The following is a 21,863-nucleotide window of genomic DNA, read 5'->3' as shown; positions in this document are numbered from 1 at the left end:
CTGCAGCCTTCATCCACCTTCACAGCTGTTGTAACATACACATTGTTATCCCCTGCCTGTTCTGCCATGGAGGACATTCTTGGATCATTCTTTGTCTGGTTCGTCTCCCTTGACCTTACCACCATGGGTGACCCTGCTGGGAATACATGACTCCCAACGTCATCGCTCATAGGGTTCATTGGAACATGCAAGCCCACTCACCACTACAAGGTGATGATCCATCGAGTGGGATCATATAAAGAGTGCATCTTCATATGAAAATACAGTGCAGGTGGGGGGGAGCATTGGGCAGGTTGCCCTCATTGGGCTTTCCTTTAGTGAGTGCATCCCAGCACTCACCAACGTGGTACCCTCCAGGTATTGTTGGACTCCAACTCCCATCAGCCCCTGCCAGCACTACGTTAGCTGGGCATCAGGTTGGTGAAAACTAGGCTACTCCCTCAATGCCATTGTTTGCAGCTGTTGCTGCACCTCTTCCTCCTCTTCTTGCTTGTCAGACAGAGCTAGTGAGCAAGTAGGCAGGGGAAGCTGCTGCTGCTTCTCAGCCCTGCTGTTTGCTTGCTCATCACTGCTAGGGGTAGAGTAATGGGCAGGTGAACAAGCAGGTTGCAGTGATGAAAAAGAGCAGAGGTCCAGCGGGCTCTTGTCAGTGGGCCCTTGGCAGGTACCCAGTGATGCTGATCCTTAATGTATAAATAACAATATAAATGTTAGCGGGAATTACATATCTCAAATCCTTCCAGAAGCATAGCCATGTTAGCCTGTTGCAGCAAATCCCACAAAGGATCTTACGGCTTTTTTGTTAGTCTTCTAAGATGTCACATGATACTTGTTTCTTTTTCAAGACAAAAAAAAAGGCAGATAGCCATGTTGGTCATTTGGAAACAACTCCAGCAGCAACAGTAACTTATTACCTTTTACTAGAGCCAGTGAGATGTTAAATCATTTTTTTTCGGGAGGGGGGGTTGGCGTGGAGAGATGAAAGATGCAATGAAAAGCCTTCCTCTGCAGTTTGCAATAGCCTGGAAAGTGGAATAGCAGTTTTCTGGAGGTTTATAGAGCAAGCCTATGGAAGTTTGCTCAGAAGCGAGTTAAACAGCGCTTACTCCCTAGTAAGAGTTCTTAGAACTGGAGTCTTACGCAGGTTAGATCACTACCTAGTCACATGCAAAAATAAATAAAAGATATCGGGATGTAAAGCGGCTGCGAAGGCCCACGGTTTTCTCTCCCTTTGGAAACATAAAAGGCTATTTAAAGAGGTTTCAAGGGATTGCAAATGAGCGCTAGACTGGGGCTTGGAAGGTGAGGAGAGGGAAGGGGCAGTTTAAATAGGTTGACTGGCGCTCAGTCGTGTAGCGGCAACTTCAGAAGTGCGGGATCCCTTCATGCTAGTCACAGCCACGGACCCTTCTAAGATTACAGAATAATCTGGCCAGGTTTGAACACTTCCCTTTCAAGCTGTGTGGTTTATAGGACTCTGTGGACAGAGGGACCTTGCTGGGCCTTGGCTCCCAAAAAGTAGGGGGTCTAAGACCGACCCACCCACCTCGACCCTAGATGGCTACACACCCCTGTTGGTGCCCCTTTCTGTTTCGAAATCGGGGTGGGGAACTTGATGCCCTCCAAATGTTGTTGGACTACAACTCCCATCATCCCTGCCCATTGTCCAAGCTTGTTGGAGCTAGTGGGAGTTAGAGTCCAGCAGCATTTGGAAGGCCACAGGCTCCCCGTTCTTTTCTAATCGTTCCACAATCACCCCTACGCTACAAATCATGGATTGCTGTATTGTTTTCTGTGGGCAGCTCTCACCTCCGCCCTGGGAAAGAGAGAGAAAGAGAGACGAAAACTGAGAAAGTCCTGGGATTCCTGCCATGGAAATGGTATGGGCTAGAGCGGCATTAATCTCTATGGATAACCACGGCCAATGGCGGCTTCCGTTTTTAACCGGAACCTCAGACTTCACGTCGCTGTGCAATTTCTTTTGTCTATTGACGAAGTTTTCAAAAAAATTAATGACAGCTATGAACGAGTCCTTCCTTTTCCGAGGAACAGTCGCAGTTTGTTTACGTCACAAGAAGGCGCCCTCTTCCGAGCTAGCATAGCCCTTTTGCCGGGTCCGCTTGAGGTGGCTTGAGAAATTCTGGTTTCTTCGCTATGGCGGACATGGAGGAGCTGTTCGGCAGCGATGCCGACACCGAGCCGGAGCAAAAAGGTACCAGGGCGGGGGTTTCTCCAGGGCACCCCCTCACGCATCCACGGAGGGCGGCTCTGGCTTTTAACAACACCTCCTCCTTCTTCCTTTGAGACTCTCTCTTCGCTCTTTTGTTCACGTTCAGACCTCGCCAGAACTTAGTCCCAAGACTTGTTTTGGTATCAGGGCGCACAACCCCGGAGCACGAGAAACAGCCATGCATAAAATAGTTCATCTGAGTATGTGCAGAGTGCCTTATTGCAACCCAGCCTTGTCCATCTGAGGTTAGGCGTGGGGAAGAGACTTCTTTGTATTTAGTACATCTATTATACTCTGTCTTTCCTCCAAGGAGTTCAGGGCCATGCATAGGGTTCTCCCCTCCAGCCAAATTTTTATTCTTGTGCCAACCCTGTGAGGAAAGTTAGGCTGAGAGTGAATGACTGGCCAAAGATCTTTTGGTGAGTTTCTTGACTGAGTGGAGTTTGGACTTGGATCTTCCCAGCCCTCTAACCACAGTACTACCACTCTCGCTGCTTTTTTTTTTAACTGAACTGAGACTAAACTGCTCCCCTAAAAAGTGAAGAATTGCCTGCATTCAGATTTTAATTATCTGCATTCAGATTTTAATTATTTTGATTCCTTCTCTGTTTCATCTTCTAAAAGTAAGTTGAACCTTGTGCAACTGCTTCCAGTGCAGGATGCTGGACTTGAAACACCAAAGTTGACTATATACGGATGGGACAAATAGAAAAACAAGCTTCCTGTACCTTTAACAGCTGGGTACAGCCAGGCTGTTTGTTATTAAATGTACGGTGTGTGTTTTATTGGTGAGCAGAGTGGTGGCGCACAGCCTTCCTCAATCAGCACGGAGCTGATAGGAGTTATATATAGTTCAAAACATCCAGAGGGAACCAGCTTGAGAACAACAGGCATAAAGTTCCCAAAAATGATGTGACAGTGTTCGTCGTCGTTGAGCCAGTCTAGAACAGCCTTAGAAATAAACCCACAAAAGTTGCTAGCCCATAATCCCCATAACCATTTTTACTAGCACATCTGACTCACACTTACCAATGCCAGTCATTTGTGGCTTTAAAGCAGAAAAAACGCTGGCTTGGATAATGTTTCACTGCTTGGTCATCTGGAGGTGATTCGTACTTTGCACAGGTGAGCCACTATTTATGATCCTGTCCATAGCAATATTTCTTAAACAAATGTCATAGCATAGAAATTACCTGGTACCACAAAGGAATTCCCTTAAGGAATATTTTTCCTGTTTCACCAATTTTCAATCAACGTTTATTTCTATGTAGTACTGCAATCAGGATTGTTCCTGGACTGCAGTTTAGTTATGAATTTTCATTTATGTTGGTATTTCTAGCAAGCTAACTAGTTCTCCAGATCAGTAAATTTCTATCTGATAGATTTGTTTAATTTAGGTAGAATAAATATTTAAAAAAATAGCATTGGTCATCTGTTATTTATATATATTGTGTGATTCTTTTAATATTTTTGTTTTTTAACAGATTCAGATTCTGCGTCTGAATCAGACTCTGATCAAGAGAATGTTGGTTCCATCAGTAATATTTCTGCTAGCGAGAGTGAAAGAGATGATGACCGAGAGGCTTTAAAACCCAGTAATAAAGAATTGTTTGGTGATGATAGCGAAGATGATGGGGCCTCTCATCATAGTGGCAGTGACAACCGGTCTGAAAGATCTTACAATCACTCCGAAGGCTCAGGACAATCTGAACATGAGGATAATGACCAGTCAGATATTGACCAACACAGTGGTTCAGAACCTGCTCATGAGGAGGAGGGAGAGGAGGAGGAGGAAGAGGAGGAGGATCACAGATCAGATGAAGGCAGCCACCACTCTGAGGCAGATGGATCTGAAAAAGCACACTCAGAGGATGAGAAATGGGGAAGGGAAGACAAAAGTGATCAATCAGATGATGATGAGAAGCTCCAGAACTCTGATGACGAAGAAAGGCCGCAGCACCTGGATGATGAAGAGAAGAACTCGGATGACGAGGACAGGCCTCAGATTTCTGATGACAAAGAGAGGCTGCAAAACTCTGATGAGGAGAAAATGCACAACTCGGACGATGAAGAGAGGCTGCTGGTTTCTGATGAGGAGAAGCTGCAGAATTCCGACGAAGATGAAAGGCCCCAGAATTCTGATGAGGAGAATGCGCAGAACTCGGATGATGACTATGAAAGGCCGCCACACTCCGACGAGGAGAAGACACAGAACTCTGACGATGAGAGACCCCTGCATTCTGACGACGAAGAGCGCAGGCTCTCGGAGGATGAAGAAGAGCATGAGCGTAAATCTGGTATGACAAATTGGGAATACAGGTGGCTAGACTCGGGGGGTTGAGGAACCCTGGGCCCAGAGGGCTCTTGGACAGGCCTCTTTCGCAGGCTTCTGCATGCAAGCATTTATTTAACATTTATTACCTAGGGACATGGTGAGCTCTCCAACACTGGAGGCTTTCAAGAGGCAGCTGGACAGCCACCTGTCCGGTATGCTTTAATTTGGATTCCTGCATTGAGCAGGGAATTTAATTCAAGGGCCTTATAGGCCCCTTCTAACTCTACGATTCTATGATTTGTTAAATTGATATCCGCAGTTCCTCCCAAGGGAGCCCAGGGTGGCAAACACACAAGTGATAGAAAATTAAAACATCTAAAAATATGAAAACAATTCCAGCATAGCAGCAGACTGGGAAAGATCTCTATTTAAAAGGCTTGCTGGAATTGGAAGGTCTTCAGTAGGCACTGAAAATACAGCAGAGACTTCACCTGTCTAATATGTGATGGGAGGGAGTTCCAAAGGAAGGTGCTATTACACTAAAGGCCCAGTTCCTATATCATGCAGAATAGACGTCCAGATAAAATGGTATCTGCAAAGCCCAGGCATTGATTAGGAATATAAGATGGGTAAGATGATCTTTTAGGTATCCTAGTCCCAAGCTGTACAGGGTTTTGTACACCAGAACCAGCACCTTGAACTTAACCTGGTAGCGTATGTGCTCTCTCACTTAGCTACAGCCTAGTAGTCTGCTCTTGAAGGTTGATACGACTCTTTTTCTTCCTCCCAGGTACAATAAGCCCAGCATAATCAGTCTTTAGTTTGCTGCAAGTAGGGATTTGAGCACCTGTGTTTCATATCTGTTCATTGCATTGCACCATCCTTATTTAGCACCAATATGATTTTTAAAAAAAACACTTTGGGGAGACTGCTAGCACTCATGTCATTCTCCCAAATGATATTGCTTCACTATGTTTTATTCTGAGTGTATGCATCATGAAACTGTGGAAGAGTATCTAATAAGATGTGCAATAATAGAAGCTAAAATCTGACATTTGTTTTCACAGAATCTGCAAGAGGCAGTGACAGCGATGATGAAGTTCCACACATGAAGCGTAAGAAGCAAATTGCATCAGATTCTGAAATGGATAGTGATGCAGAAGGAGAAAAAGGTAAGCAGCACCTCTTCCCATTGTCTTGCTGGAGCTGAGACATGCAATGCCAAGCCACCTGTCGTTGTAGAGCAGACGTTGTCACCCACAACTTGTGCAAGTGATTTAAGCCACTAATTAAGAACTCATTGACGTGTTCATTTTAATCATGTTATCTGTGCTTATTGTCACAATAGTTCTGACTGCAACATTTTGGGGCATCTCTTGCCGGTTGCTTGAGAGCAGGAATGGAGAACATGTAGCCCTCCAGATATTGTTGGACTTCAACTCCCATCAGCCCCAGCCAGTAGGCCATTGGTCAGGGATGATGGGAGTTGCAGTCCAACAGCATTTGGAAGTCTACAGGTTCCTCTTCCCTGCCCTGTAGGAGGTGCTCAAGGAATGACAAATGTTTTATTGGAAAAGTTTCCATAATCCAGGGTTGGCCACATGTTGGTCTGTGGGCTGAGACAATTCCATCTGGACTTTGGGGCCCTATTTACTTTTCAGATGTTTTACCACCCTCTGTCTTCTGGAATCCCACTGTACGTGTCATTGCTAGAACAATATATGAAATATGTCTGATCTGTGTCAGGCTGGTTTGCTGTCACCACTCCCTGTTTTGTCACATTAATACCCTGGCCAGCCTGGGAGCACCCTTAATTTAAAAGACACCAAACACCGTAAGCAAGGTTGAGAGTAAAGTGTCATGGGAGGAGTGTAGGAAAGGAATCTTTGCTGAAATACAAGAGCCCCCATCAGTATTGGCATCCTACCGGCTCTTGAAGACACACCTGTATAGGCAAGCATTCCCCTGAACTTGAACTTGTGATCTCATTGTCTTAGTTGTATTTTAACTGTTTTAACTGATACACTTTTTAAACTGGCTTGTTTTATTGTATTTTTTAATTATGGATGTTTTTAAGCTTTGATATTTATCAAATTTGTTAGTCACTTTTCTGCACACATATGTGCACTCAAAGCAACTTACCGTTAATAAAAAGTAAAATTTTAATATATGTGTGTGTGCATGTGTGAGATATGCAATTCTTCTTGGGAAGGCTACAGAAGCCCTCCAAAAGCCTTCTAAAGTTATGAACCAAATACCTGTGAAAAGAGAAATGATACACTTTTTTAATGATGCATCTTAATTATGTGTGGATTTTATAATTGATTTTATACTTGTAAACCACTTAGAGGTCATTTAGGCATGTAACCAGTATATATATTTATAAATAATAATAATAGGGATCCCCACCAAGAGTGTCACTAAATACTCAACAGGGTTTATTTTATCCATAAGCCAAATGGACAGGTTCCATATAATGAAAACAAAGGTGAGGCATGCAGAATATTTCCTTCCAGAGACAACAAAAATTCTTGTGGCACTTTAAAGGCTACCCTCTCTCTATCACATTTGTTTATTAAATTTGTTAGTTGCTTTTCTTCACAAAAGTGAACCGAAAGCGACTTACAGTTACAGTAGCACAGGACATCTAAATGACAGAGACAAGCTTAGAACAGATCATCTAGTTTAGGGATGAGGAACCTTTGGCCCTCCAGAAGTTGTTGAACAACAACTCCCATCAGCTCCGTCAAACATGGCAAATGGCCTGGGATGATGGGAGTTGTCGTTCAGCAACACCTGGAGGGCCAAAGGTTCCCCGCGCCTGAGCTAATTCCCTGCCCCCATCCCTTTCTGCTTCTCTGCCCCAGAGGTCTAACTGCCTTCTCCCAACTGACCCAAGTTCCAACTGCCGCTGAGGCTGTCTTCCCTCCTGCTTTCTGTTGAGGAGGAGGGGCCTTCCTTTTGACAGGCAGCTCCTCAGGCTCATCTGTCAAGCCTTACCACATCGTTTTGTTACACCTTCCCACAGGACAGTTGGTGGAAGAAGGTCCAGTGCTGGTGTAGGGCAAACAATTCAGCTGGAGCAGGTTCTGAGGTGGTCTTTGCCTGCCTCCTTCTCCAGGAATCCTGGAGAGCAAACTGGGTATATTAGTTTGTTTAAAAAAAGTTTGTTCTGTTAGTTTGTAAGGAAGAGAGAAGCAGCAACGTCCCATGGTTCTTCTTTTTTTTTAAGGCAGGGTATTTATGTTGTTATCGACTGCCTTCAAGTCGATCCCGACTTATGGCAACCCTATGAATAGGGTTTTGATGGTAAGCTGTATTCAGAGGTGGTTTTTACCATTGCCTTCCTCTGAGGCTGAGAGGCAGTGACTGGCCCAAAGTCACCCCGTGAGCTTCATGGCTGTGTGGGGATTCGAACCCTGGTCTCCCAGGTCGTAGTCCAACACTCTAACCACTACGCCACACTGGCTCTAGGCAGGGTATAAATGTATTTAATTACTTAAGAAGATTTTATACTGCTTAATTAGACAAAATCTAAGCATATACATAAAATAATACGAAATATTCTTAAGAAAATATCAATAAAATCAACAGAATTTAAAAACATAGGTTGTATGTAAAGAATAAATGGATGATCCTCCCCCCCTTTTTTTTAAAAATCATCACAACAACCCTGTGAGCTCAGTTACTCTGAGTGGGGAAAAAGAATGTATGCAACCCTTGGATCCCCTTCAGTCAAAGTCCAGCACAAACCATCTTAGCACTCTGGCTTGTGTGTCTGTTGTCTTTTATTTTATATGTAAGACATTCCTGCATTTTTCTTTACAATGCTATGATTGGTAACTTTCATATCCCTTGTATGATTTTTATAAATAAGCTGTATTTTAAAAATAAATCTCAGACAGATTTTCTGCCTTTCTCAACCTTCCAAGTATAATTTCTCTCTTCTCTTATTATCTGGGCAAGGTAATAAGGATGCGATGGATCTATTTGGAGGAGCAGATGACATATCTTCAGGGAGTGATGGGGAAGACAAGCCCCCAACTCCAGGGCAGCCTATTGTAAGTACATTTATTTGCGAAGCTTTGAGGTGGGGGTAGCGCATGTCACGCTGTCCTTTTGCCCATTATCAGCTCAATATGGGATTTAACCTGGAATGTCAAGCTGACAACGTGACCGTTGTAATGCTTGCACATATATCAAATTGGTATTCTTTTAATTGGGTAAAAGTGACATAGCGTGGTAATCAGCGCTAGTCCTACTCAGAGCAGACCCATTAAAGTTAACAGACATGACTAACCTGGGTTCATTAATTTTACTGATTATCCTCTGAGTAGGACTTAGTTGGATACAACCCATAAGAATGATGGATCCCTCTTAGAAGGGGTTCTAGATAAGTGTATTCAGCTTGGGCCTTTGGCTAGTGGGAGACCGCCCTTCTACTCTCACATTAAGATAATGTCCCAAGCAGGTGTAACTTTGATAATATGTATGTTCTCTCTGTATATGTAAGTATCCTAAACAGTATATGGAATTACATTAAAAGGATTTTATTTCCTACATGGTATGCTTCTCCCCTTCATTAGGATGAGAATGGGTTGAATGAGGATCAACAGGAGGAAGAACCTATTCCAGAAACACGGATAGAAGTAGAAATTCCTAAAGTAAACACAGACTTAGGAAATGACTTGTATTTTGTGAAGCTTCCCAACTTCCTCAGTGTGGAACCCAGGTAAAAATCATGAGCTCACTCCTGAAAAGTAGTGTTCCTGAGTTTTACAAAATGTTTTACAGAGAAAAAAGCGCAACTGTATTTATTTATTAATTAAACTTACATCCCTCCCTTCCTCCCAGAAGGAGCTCAGGGTGGCAAACAAGAAGTGATAAAGCACTAAATGCATCTTAAAGAAACAGAACATCTTTAAAAAAAATTTAAAAAACAGTTCCAGTGCAGATACAGCCTAGGATAAGGTCTCTACTTAAAAGGCTTTTTGAAAGAAAAAGGTCTTCAGTAGGTGCTGAAAAGACAACAGACAGCATAAAAGAAAAGTTCTTCCTCCCCAACCCCATAACACCTTTCTTCATGAAACATTTGTAAATACACTTTTTACAAAATGCTAAAACGTGCTCCAGGGTTCAGGCAGGAGTCATTCCCAGTCGTACCTGGAGATGCCTGCGATTGCTTGGAACCTTTTTCATGCAAATCAGATGCTCTACCACTAACCTACGGCCCTTCTCCAACCTTAATTCTGCTTCTCGCCACCCCCACCACCCAGAGGTACAAAGAGAGATGTGGCCATGAACCATAATTGCTATGCTCATGTTCTTGTCTGAGAATTCCAGCTCTGGTGCTGTATTGAAGATCTCTATGGTAACTTGTTGCTCAATTTATTACAGGCCTTTTGATCCGCAGTATTATGAGGATGAATTTGAAGATGAGGAGATGCTTGATGAAGAAGGTAGAACAAGGTTAAAACTGAAGGTACAGCTTAAATCTGCCTCTCCACAACAGGCCAACCCTCCTTGTTACATCTGAGACCACAACGCCTCATGCTTTAGACCAAGAAAGAGGAATCTGCGGCCCTCCAGCTATGGTTGGACTCCAACTCCCATCAACCCCAGCCAGCATGGCCAGTGGTCAAAGATGATGGGACATGTAGTTCAGATATTTGGAGGGCCACACATTCCCCATCACTGATTTAGATGTAATTATATTTTGAGTGCTGGTATAGCATAGCGGGTAAGAGATGGAGCTGTGAACCAGGAAAGGCCCAGCTTGAATTGCACTTCTGCAGTGGCATCAGCAGAATCATGAAGTTGGAGGGGACCTTTTATACCAGGAGTGGGGATCCTTTGGCCCTCCAGATGTTGCTGAACTGCAACTCTCATCAGCCCCAGCAAACATGGCCAGTGGCCAGCGATTATGAAAGTTGTAGTTCAGCAACATCTGGAGTGCCCAGGGTTCCTCATACTTGTTTTATAACGTCTAGTCTGACCCCTGCTCGATGTAGGAAATCCAGAACTGCAGCATCTCCAATGGATGGCTGACCAGCCTTGAAGACCACCAGCACGGGGGAGGCCACCACCCCTCTAGGTAATTGGTTTCATTGTCAAACAGCCATTTCCATCACGATTTAATGGGCTTAAGTTACAGAATGTAATGGTCTTGAGTTAGAGGGAGGATAAATTCAGTTGAACATGATAAGAAACTTCTTGACTGTAAGAGAGCCAGTGTGGTGTAATGGTTAGAGTGTTGGACTAGGACCTGGGAAACAAGGGTTCAAATTCCCTACTGAGCCATGAAGTTCCGTGGGTGATCTTGGGCCAGTCACCACCTCTTAGCCTAGCCTACCTCACAGGGTAGTTGTGAGGATAAAATGGGAAGGTAGGAGAACTATCTGTGCCGCCTTTTGCTCCTTGGAGGAAAGGTAGAAATGTAAAAATAAATAAATACAGGAGCAATAGGAGACCTTAAGCCAGCCTTGTTTTTCAGCTTTTGCAGTGTGGTGGAAAGAGTGCTGGTCTACCTTACAGCATCGTTGTAATGACTACTGTGATGATGTATGTGAAGCACTTTAGAGTATTCAAAGCTCTATTTAAATGCAAAGTATTACATACGGTGTGACATCTGGAGCACTATAGCAATGCTTATGCAGGATAAACTACGGTTTGCCAGTTGGGGCACCAGGGGTCTCTTCCTTGGTTTTTTAAAATTCATATCTCCCATCAATTTGCATGGGGTTTTTTCAGCATGAGGTAGGTCCCTGCCTGATGGAGTCTAAAATTTGGTACATGGAAAGCAACAGAGGGGAGCAGAATGAAGGTGAGGGTAAATGGAGGAGACTATGCATTCATTTCTGTTATGCATGCTGCTTCTTTTCTTTGGTGTGAGGCCTAAGGTGGTGTGCCAGTTTTTGCAGAAAAGGCCCGAGCTTACAGTGGGGAGACACCACCCCCAACCCCTCCTTCATGGTATGTTGAGCTCCCTTGCCATCTCACAGATTTCGACCTGATTCACAACACAGATACATTAAGCCAGTTAATATCGTGAACATTGCTTCAATGGTTTGGCAGAACAGCACCGGATGACACTCCTAACAATATTATTCCCGCCCCCCCCACTGTACTTCTTGTAAGCGGTGTGACATTTTACTCAAGAAACGCTTTCTGCACACGGCAACGTTGTTGTGTCCCAACAGGTGGAGAACACAATACGTTGGCGAACTCGCCGAGATGACGAAGGAAATGAGGTTCGCGAAAGCAACGCTCGGATAGTCAAGTGGTCTGACGGGAGGTTAGTTTGTGTCTGGTCCTCCTAGGCCTGTTCTCATGACCTGTAGGAAATCATGTTGTGCAGTACAGAGGCCTATCTTGGTCTCATTCACATGTTTTATTTCCCCTGGGTTCACCTCTTAGACCCCTGTGTGTCAGGCTTAGGCAATTTTTTTTTCTGGGTGGGGTGAAGGGGGGCATCCATCCACAGATGGCTCAAGTTCTCTTCCTGGGAGAGGCAAGGAATCGTGTGGCCCCAGCTTTTAAACACTATGCCTATCCTGTTGGTTCCTCCCCTGTTTAGTTCATTGCCTTGCTTGGGACAGAACTCTCTCCATTCAATCCTGTTGCATCTTGCCTTTTTCAGGCCTTTTTCTCTCTCCAGACTTCATATGTTTTTTTAATTCTTTTTGTAGAAAACCAGCTTTTTTTTTGCCTTCCTTCTCCATCCTCCTCTTCCCCTCTGCTCTTCCTTGAGGCAGTGGGAAAATCTGGATCTGAAAAGGCAAAGACCCCTAACAGATGCATAGAAAGCTCAGTACCCTAGGATTGGTTAACTAAAAATCTCTGTAAGTATTCCTTCCATGCCACAGAGCCTCTGAAATGGGCCTTGCCTGCATTATACATTTAAAGCAGTATCATGGCTCCCCCCTCCCCCAAGAATCCTGGGAACTGTAGTTTGTGAAAGGGTGCTGAGAGTTGTTAGAAGTCTCTTACTCTTCCCACCCCCCCGAGTTACAATTCCAAGAGTGGTTTAACAATCAGACCTTCCTCCCAGGGAACTCCGGGAGTTGTAACTCTGGGGGGAATAAGAGACTTCTAACAACTCTCAGCACCCTTAACAAACTACAGTTCCCAAGATTCTTTGGGGGAAGCCAAGTTTAAAGTGGTATGATACTGCTGTAAATGTACAGTTCCGATGGCGCCTGAGAGCCTCCACCTAACCGTTCTTTGTGCCATTGAGAACGTAGGATTTGCTCTCCTCACAGATTCAGGACCCAGCCAGTCTGGCATCAACCACCCTCTCATGTCGAAAATCATCTGGCCACCATACGACGTTCCTTCCAGCACTTCCAGGGGCAAGGAGCTCCTTGGCATTCCCCTTCAGGGCGATTTGGCCCTAATGCCTGAATGCAACCAGAGAGTCAAAGAAAATTTACTGAAGTACCCCAAAAGAAGTACTGTCTCCCACCTGACTTTATAGAACAGCTGAAGGTCCCAGTAATCAACACCCCGGTGCCTGTGCTAGTCTTCTGATAATGATGCTGTCCTTGGAAGACCCATTGAGAGGAAAGCGGAAGGTGCCTTTGATAAATCTTACAAAGGAAGTACCAAAGGACTTCCTTTGCTATTTCCATTTTTGCTGTGTTATGTCTGGAGCACCTGGAAGCAGTATACAAAAGTACAAACAAAATCATCCACGCCACAAATTAAACAAGAAAGCCAGCAATAAACAAGGTAAAAGACAGGCTAAAAAGATAACTAAGGAACATAACTATAGGCTGGGAGGACTAGCAAATTTCACATTTTTCTCCAAAATTCTGTAATGTCGGTCTAAAAATTCCCACGATCTAAGGAGTTGTCGGCAGACTTCTGTCCTTTGGAGGTGAACCTCTTTTGTGGCCCTTTGTGGGATAGGTCTGTCCTCTCGGTTCTATAAACAGATAATGATATCCTACTTCTAGATCACTTGCATAAACTAGGCACCTTCCATAAAACAAAAAATAAGTCACAGGCTCCTGCCATCAGACTTGTTGCCTAAGTAAAACTAGACATTGGAGAGAGTTGATATAGCTGAGAACAAATGGTTGACTGATGTGAGGATAACAGACATATAAATACATCAACTGAATTAGTCAGTTGGCTTTATGCACTTATGTAAGCATAGCAACTAGGCTCTTTCCTAATGGTCTGTATACTAATGGGAACAATCCTCCCTCCTTTTGAAGCATGTCGCTGCATTTGGGGAATGAAGTGTTCGACGTCTATAAAGCACCATTACAAGGGGATCACAATCATCTCTTCATCAGACAAGGAACAGGTCTTCAGGGGCAGGCTGTGTTCAAAACAAAACTAACCTTCAGGTAAGCAAACGGATCACATTGAGTTCAAAATACTTACAAGAGTGGTGTTGTGGTTAACATGATAGAGGATGCAAGGTGGCTTGTTTTATTACTTTCAAAGGGTAGCCGTGTTGAAATGAAAACATGGAAACTTGTCTCAACTGCAGACATTAATTAGCTTACCAGTGCCAGGATGTTTGGCTTATCATCTTCAGTGCTACTTTGTAAATGCTTACTGTAACAATTTCACAACCTGCACTTTTTGTATTTCATGTCCCTCTTAACCTCACTGCTTGCAATTCCCATCCACATCTAAACTACATCTGTGTGTCCCTGCCAATTGAGGAAAACGTGATACATCTGATGAAGTGGTCTCTGGTCTACAAAAGCTTATGCTATACTAAGTTTGTTAGTCTTTAAGAAGCCACAAAACTCTTAGTTGTTTTATTATGTTGTCTGTTTCCTGAGGCCTGTATCAGGTCGGGAACCTCAGGCCTGGAGGCTAAATGAGCTGATTGTCAGTGCTTGAAGAGAGTGCTGCACACCCCAAGGCCTGGCAATCATCGGCTGTGATGGCCTGCGCTTGGAAGTTACCTTTTGGGAACTCCCTAGAGCAGCCCAAGAGGCTGGAGGAAGCAGTTTGCATTCAAAGCTCTTTACATCCAAGCTACTTTCTCAGGAGATGGGGGGGGGAATGCTCAGATTAAAAATGGAGCAATTTTTTCTTTCCAGTGAAGTATTTGTATTCAAGGCACTTCCCCCAGCACTGTGAATACAAACTCCTTTCTCTGCAGAGAGAATGCTTCATTTTTAGGACCATTTTCCCCACGCCAGAGACATCACAGGGGTTCCCTGTAACCATCAATCAGCTGATTGACAGTTATAGGGAGCCTCTTTGAAGGCATCCTCCCAGTGCCTATCAGCTGATTGGCATTGAGAGTGTGTCTTCAGAGGAGGCTGCTGTAACCAACAATCAGCTGATTGTCTGTTACAATCCCCTGATGGTATTATGATGTCAGGTGATTACAGGTGGGTGGCCCGCAGAGGAGATGAACTCCTGAAGAAGAGCTCCCAGCCACTGTGCTCTTCACCAGTTCTTTGTGCTGCCACTAGCATGTTGTGCACACCGGGACTTGTGATCAAGCTCTCTCCTCGCTAACCATGAGATGTTCCTGGCTATTGTTTGGCTTACGTGTTATTTGTACCAGCTCAACAACATGTCATTCTCTCGAAATTGCAATCCCCTGAAAGAAGCATTTTTCACCCAGTAACAATTTTGCCACAGGCCCCACTCAACAGACAGCGCCACACACAGGAAGATGACTCTCTCGCTTGCAGACAGATGTTCAAAGACACAAAAAATCCGTATATTGCCAATGGCTGGCCGTGATCCAGAGTCCCAACGCACAGAAATGATTAAGGTATAGTAGAGGGGAGGGAGCGGAATCAAAATTTGCCTTCTAAGCTGTTCTTAATTCCCCCCCCCAAATCTTAAAATATTGTTGGTATGTTTGGCTCACCAGCATCTTTAAGCTTCCTCCTTAAAAGCTGCTAACCTCTTGCTAGACAGGGGCCTGAACTGCCATAGAAAACAATCTCCATTGTCTTCTCTGTGAGTAGCTAGGGGACCTCTTAGAGTGAATGACTCCAGGCAGACCCTGAAAACAGTTGAAAAGGGGAAGAAGCAGGGAACCAGAGGGGCTGAGCAGAAGAGATAAGAGTAACTTCATGTTTGCCACATCCTGTAAAACTCATATCTGCATCTGGCAATCGGCCATTATAAATCATTTTATGATATCAACAGTACTGCTAGGCAAGAATGGGCCAGTGTCCGGCACTCATGCTGCCAGTGCGCTAAAACACATTGTTCCTTATTTGGTGAAAAGTTACAGCTGAGTGTGAGCCAAGTTAACTTGGTCCAAAAGCAAAACCCCTCATCCGCCAGACTCCTCTTCCTCCTTCTGCAACACGTTGATCAGCCTGTGGAATCCAGGCCAGAGCAAATTAAAAATTGAGTGCAGAGAACTTCCACCGCCTTGCTCAGCTACAACATGTGGTAAGAGTCAGTCCTGGGAAAAAACATTGGAATGAGACTTAACTGCCACAAGAATGCCAAGATCCCATCTAGCATTCCTCCAGCTTCTGAAAGTGCACCTGTATACACAGGCGTTCAAGTGATTTCTCACCTTCTTGTTTTAAATTAATTGTTGAATTAATGGGCTTGTTTTATTGTGTATTTTAATGATGCGTGTGTGTTTTTTAATGTTTGTGTAACTGATTTTTATAAACTACTTAGATGTCTCGTTTGGCATTGAGAGGTGTATAAAATGATGATGATGATAAAGTGTAGGGCAATGCAGAATCGAAACACTGTTTGAGAAATCCTTGGCACGTGCCTGTTGTTCCTCTTCACCACCACCCTGCAGAAAGAGGAAGAAAGGTTGCGAGCTTCCATTCGCAGAGAGTCCCAGCAGAGGCGAATGCGTGAGAAGCAGCACCAGCGGGGGCTAAGTGCCAGCTACTTAGAGCCTGATCGCTACGATGAGGAGGATGAAGGGGAAGAGGCCATCAGCCTGGCTGCAATTAAGAACAGATATAAAGGCGGGATAAGAGGTACGCATGTCTTGGCTTGGAGTCCTCAGCTGGCCTGCTTTGGGCTTACTGCAGAAAGGAAAAGTGGGACGTTACCATTTGAATGTAACAGGAGGAAATCTTTTTGAAAAGAACGCATTTTATTTTATTATTATTTTTTAACGGCCAGTGGGCACACGACACTGATCGTGCTTGTTTGCACATTTTCCATTTGTGGGGCAGGATGTCTTGTGTAGTGAGTGACCCAGGGTCACATTATTTAAAAGAACATTCTCGATGCCTAGTTTCTAATTTGTAGCTTCTAATTTATGGTCATCTTCTGTAAACTCTTGGAAAGCGATGCATGTTTTTTCCCCTTTCAGAGGAGCGTGCTAGGATTTATTCTTCCGATAGCGATGAGGGCTCAGATGAAGACAAAGCACAGAGATTACTGAAGGCGAAGAAACTCAACAGTGATGAGGTGAGAGAAACCTGGGAGGAATGTATTCTGACTGGCAGTGTGCACATGTTGGTTATAATATTGCCCTGAAGAAGGTTGGACTACAGTCTGGGAGACCAGGGTTCAAATCGCCACTAAGCTCACTGGGTGACCCTGAGCTAGTTGCTGTCTTCCCACCTAACCCTACCTCACAGGGTTGTTATGAGGATAAGGCAAAGGGGACTGCCAAGGTCTGCCACCTTGAACTCCTTGGAAGAAAGTTGGGATGCAAATGTAATAACAAATAAATAAAAGGTAACCAGGCAAGGTGGTTGGACAATGGAGTGATGACTCATATCACAACACTTTCTGCCGTTACAAGAGCTTCAAGTAGCTCAAGAAGGGTGTACACAGTTCATGTAATAATAAAGAACTGGACTAAAGGGTTAGCAACTGTTGTGCTCTGCATTCATGCAACATAGGAAGGATGTCTAAAGTATGGCTTTGAGGGCGCATGAGACCATCACCTTGCTGAAGCTAAGCAGGTTTGCTTCTGGTAAGTGCCTGTATGGGAGACCTCCAGGGACCTATATGGATGCCACCTTGGTGCTCCATGATGGAGGAAAGGTGGAATGTAAACATCATGAAATAAAGTTGTATCACCAAGCTTATTAACATCCTCTACGCTAGCAAAGATTGTCGTCTAAAAACATTATTGCCTCTTAAGATTGAAAGTTCATACTCAGAAAGCATCCATTTAATGCTGTGGTTTTAGATGCCTGCAAGTTTTTCCTTAACTGGTTAGGATCCAACATCTTGGAGGGGGGGGTTGGCCTTGTATTTCAAAAGCAGTTTGTGATACGGCATTGAGGAAGGGGTTTGCTGGTCAATGAAAAGTCATCAGCAGTTCCACCGGGCTTATGCAAGCCTGTAGCAGCTCTTGGGATTCTGTCATCTGCCACAAGTTGTTCATTTCTATGTGGGTAAAAGACAACTGAGCCTCTGCTTTAACACTTTTTTGTCTTCCATTTTAAAAGTAATTTAGCTTGTATGCTGAAGTTCAACTTCACCACATGGGGGCGCTTAAACATTAAAAAAATTAGTTAAGAGAGTAGCATCTCAACATGAACCACAAATTGTGGGCTGCTCAGACTTGCACTTTGGTCTGCGTCTTGTTTAACCATTTGTCCATTTTTGGTCTCCAAAAATTGATCCAGATGATAACTGTCTTTGGGTCAGAGGTGTTGGAGTTCTGCAGAACGTCTCAGAAAGACTTTAGAAGTGGAGAAGTGAGTTTGGATAGAAGCCCGAAAGAGGAATTCTGTGTTAAGAGCAATTTACATGTATTAGGGTGGAGAATAAAACCTGGGTGGACTTCAGTTTGAAAAGCTCTGTTATTTAGGGGTTCAAACCTATTTAGAGCAATATTTAATCAGGACTTAGACAAGGGACGGGGAACCCTTTTCAGCCCAAGGGCTGCATTCCCTTCTGGACAACCTCTGGGTGGAGCCAGAGGCAAAAGTGGGTGGAGCTATGCATGTAAATTTTACATTTGTAAAGTAGGCGAGTTTCTACACACACACCTCTCTTTTATCCATCCAGAGAAGGAAATGCAGTTATCAGAGTTCAAGGATACGTTCTAGCCAGGCAAAAGTACTCGGGATGCGCCAGTGAGGGGTGTGGCCTTTGGAGAATTCCAAGGGCCAAATAGAGAGGCCTGGAGGGCCATATTTTGTTCCCAGGCTTGAGGCAACTCATCCCTGCCCTAGATCAAACAGCTCCACTGGTGAGGAAACATCACTGGCACCCCCTCCATTTGTTCAACTTTTTAACATTTTCTTTTCTTTGCATTTGTACCGTTTCACAACTTTGATGCAGTCTGCATGCATGACTCACCTCTCATTTATGATGTGTTTGTACTGTTTCTTTCTTGTACTATTGAGGGGATAGTTGAATCAAATGCCCTTGGCAGGTGCCACCCCCTCAAAGCCCAGTGCCCAGGTGCTTCCTTGGATCTGAACCCATGCTTAATGGTGTCCTAGGTGCCGTTATGCTAAATTTTATTGTGAAAGTGAATCAAGTTATTGGGTTAATTAATAAAAAGCAAGTAATTTTCCAGTTGGTGGAAATCTAATGAAACTCTATTGCACTGCAAGAGAGAGATACAGGAGTGACGACTTCATTAAAATAATCGCCAGCCTCTTTTGAAGTATGTGTTGCAGTCGGAGGCTGACTTTGACATTCATAAGGACTTTACCGTGGCCTTTCATTTGCATGAAACCTGGATCTGTTAATGGTCGGGGGTGGGAGACAGACAGTAATTAGCTTTCAACCAAAGGTTCAAATCCCTTTGTAGCATTTCTTGTTCCTTACAGCTAATGGTAAAATATTAAATATTAAAATATTGATTGAGAGTGGTAGGGAATTCTGTCCCTGTAGCTGTTAAGAACTATTAAAGCAAGGGTAACCAACGTGGTGCCCTCCACATGTTCTTGGAGTCCAACGACCTCTGGAGGGTGCCACGATGGCTGCCTCTGTATTAAGCATTTCTTGTGGTCTGTTTTTCTCTCTCTGTTCCATTTACTAAATTACTATGTTCCAAGATACAAGATCTTCTCTGAGAGGAAAAAGAAATCTTCAAGCTCATCGCCACTAATACATTCAATATTAAAATGTGATTTCATTGTAAATTAGATGAGGATACTTACCTTTCAAATTAAGGAAATTAATTATGGCTAATGTATTGTTGTCTTTTTACCAATTTTTACATGTGGTCCTTATTTTAGTCAAAGTGGACAAGATATTTTATCTTTACAGTAGGGCCCCGCTCATACGGCGGGTTCCGTTCTGGACCGCCGCTGTAAAGCGAAATCCGCTGTAAAGCAGAACACATTGACTTACATTGACAAAAATGGTGCCCGATGCCTGAAAAACACCGTAAAACTGGAACATGTGCCGTAGGAGTGGGGCCTTTTTGCAATTGACAACCGCTGTATCGGTGGAACGCTGTAAAGCGGAGCGCCACAAAGCGGGGCCCTACTGTATTATTAACATCTAGCAGTTAGCTGAGATCTAGGCTGAATTTGTAACTTCTGTTCAGGAAGGGTTAAGAATATGCCCTTCAGCTGTAACTAGAGTCCCTGAGCGGATCCGCACATTGCCTTTAGGAACATAGGAAGCTGCGTTATACTGAGTCAGACTCACTGGTCCATCTAGCTCAATATTGTCTACACTGACCGGCAGTAGCTCTCCAGGATTTCAGACCGGAAGTCTCTCCCTCGACCTGGAGATGTCAGGGATTGAACCTGGGACCTTCTGCATCCAGGCACTCCACTTTTTTTGGGGGGGGGGTTGAGGATGTCACTGAAAATGGCATTTCCTGTCTTGTGTTTGTGCTCTCTGTAATGTGTAGTGACACTCACGTTGTGACACTATAACGATGTGCATTTTCCCAGAACAGTCAGTGGTGCCTAGTTGTGGGGGCCTTGCAGTGGTTGTCATGTAGGAAACACTCAAAAACGTGCTACTTCTCCCTTGCTTTGAAAGCCGTAACTGAACTGTAGTCCTAAACACATCCGATTGCATCCAGTGCTACTGTTTCACTCACGCAGTGGATTTCTGCTTGTGAAATGGACCTCCTCCACTGCAGGCCCCCTGTGCACCCTCAATATCTCTTCCAGAGGGTTGGGAGACCCTCTGGGGCAGATTTTGGGGGCAGGCTGAGAGGTGAGGAAGGGGACGGGGAAGTCCTACTGCACGGGGGGTGCTCCGCTTGCACAATGTTGGATACAATCCATTCACTAAAGAGTGACTCTTAGAGGGATTTAACTTTTAAGTGAGCATGCTTAGGAGCATGCTGTGAATTCTCAGCTGCATTCAGTCCTGCTTGTATCCTCAGATAGTTGTGCACAAAATTGCAAAATCCTTCTTTCCTCTGTTTCTTTAGTTTCTCTCATCATTAATAGAGGGGGTGTCTTCTTTTTCCCTTGGGAGCATGAAAGGCCCATTTCTTAGTGCAAGGATGATTAAAACTGGGACTTTAGTCACTGACATCAGTAAATCTATCCAAATGCTCACTTTGGCTTAAAACCACTGTGCTCTCCTGCAGGAGGGTGAGCCATCCGGTAAAAGAAAAGGAGAAGATGACGAGAAGGCAACCAAGAAGCATAAGAAGTATGTGATCAGCGATGAGGAAAACGAGGATGAGGATGCATAACACAAGTCTGAATGTTAGATACATGTGTATATATAATGACTGTGCTGTTCTGTTACAGCCAAGATGTAAGTAAACCCAGTGAGGATTTGTTTTTTTAAAAAAAAAAAAACGAAAGAAACTTGCATTAAGAACCGGAATCTTAAAAGGGAATAAAGCTTTTTGTTGGACCTTTTTAATTGAATTGCTTTGTTACACCAGAATATGTCGTTGCAGTTTTTTAGATCCATACAGGGCTGGTCATCGAGAACGCCATGCTCGCCCAAATACTCGTTTCTGCTGGGCTGTTGACTTTTACGAAGCCACAACGAAATGTGTTTCGGTTCATATCTTCCTGCCCAAAACACGAGCAACCCTACATCTCCTCTTCCCTCTTATAATATTTAGAAGGGCAAAGCACAGGGCAGGGCATCGTCACGCTATAAGCTTCCCTGCTCAGTGTCACACGATTGTATCACATCTTTTGCATAACTGAATGCTACAGTGGGAGAGGAAGTGAAGATAGAGACACGAGGCTGCGGATTTGGGTAGCAGGCATAATAGGTTTGGATCTGCAGAGGATGTTGGACGACAACTCGCATCCTCCCCAGCTAGGATGGCCAGTGGCACTAGGGCTAATAGAAATTGTAATCCAACAACATCGAGGGGCCCAAGATTGGGAAGAACAACTTTAGAGCCTATTTTCTTTCGTCCCTGGGCCTGTAAGAGGTTGGGGCTGTCCTGCGACATTTTGTTTCTGATCGCTGGTTGTCTAATTGTTTTAATTAAATAGGACACGTGTTGGGGCTAAATATGGGTTC

General features: G+C 44.1%; 1 protein-coding gene across 1 annotated transcript; it reads left to right on the top strand.

Moving 5' to 3' along the window:
* Positions 1 to 1,937: 1,937 nt before the first annotated feature.
* LEO1 (LEO1 homolog, Paf1/RNA polymerase II complex component) lies at positions 1,938 to 21,238 on the top strand. Its single transcript, XM_061595541.1, has 12 exons — positions 1,938 to 2,212; positions 3,715 to 4,527; positions 5,573 to 5,677; positions 8,472 to 8,566; positions 9,092 to 9,237; positions 9,903 to 9,987; positions 11,705 to 11,799; positions 13,727 to 13,861; positions 15,126 to 15,261; positions 16,267 to 16,453; positions 16,795 to 16,892; positions 20,959 to 21,238. The coding sequence occupies exons 1-12, from the start codon at positions 2,155 to 2,157 to the stop codon at positions 21,064 to 21,066; spliced, it is 2,061 nt and encodes a 686-aa protein (XP_061451525.1). The 5' UTR covers positions 1,938 to 2,154; the 3' UTR covers positions 21,067 to 21,238.
* The last annotated feature ends 625 nt before the right edge of the window (positions 21,239 to 21,863 follow it).

Source organism: Rhineura floridana, chromosome 14 (genome assembly GCF_030035675.1).
Source record: "Rhineura floridana isolate rRhiFlo1 chromosome 14, rRhiFlo1.hap2, whole genome shotgun sequence".
NCBI lineage: Eukaryota > Metazoa > Chordata > Lepidosauria > Squamata > Rhineuridae > Rhineura > Rhineura floridana.
Note: the sequence above shows the minus strand (reverse complement) of the source record. Positions and strands in the feature narration are given on the sequence as shown.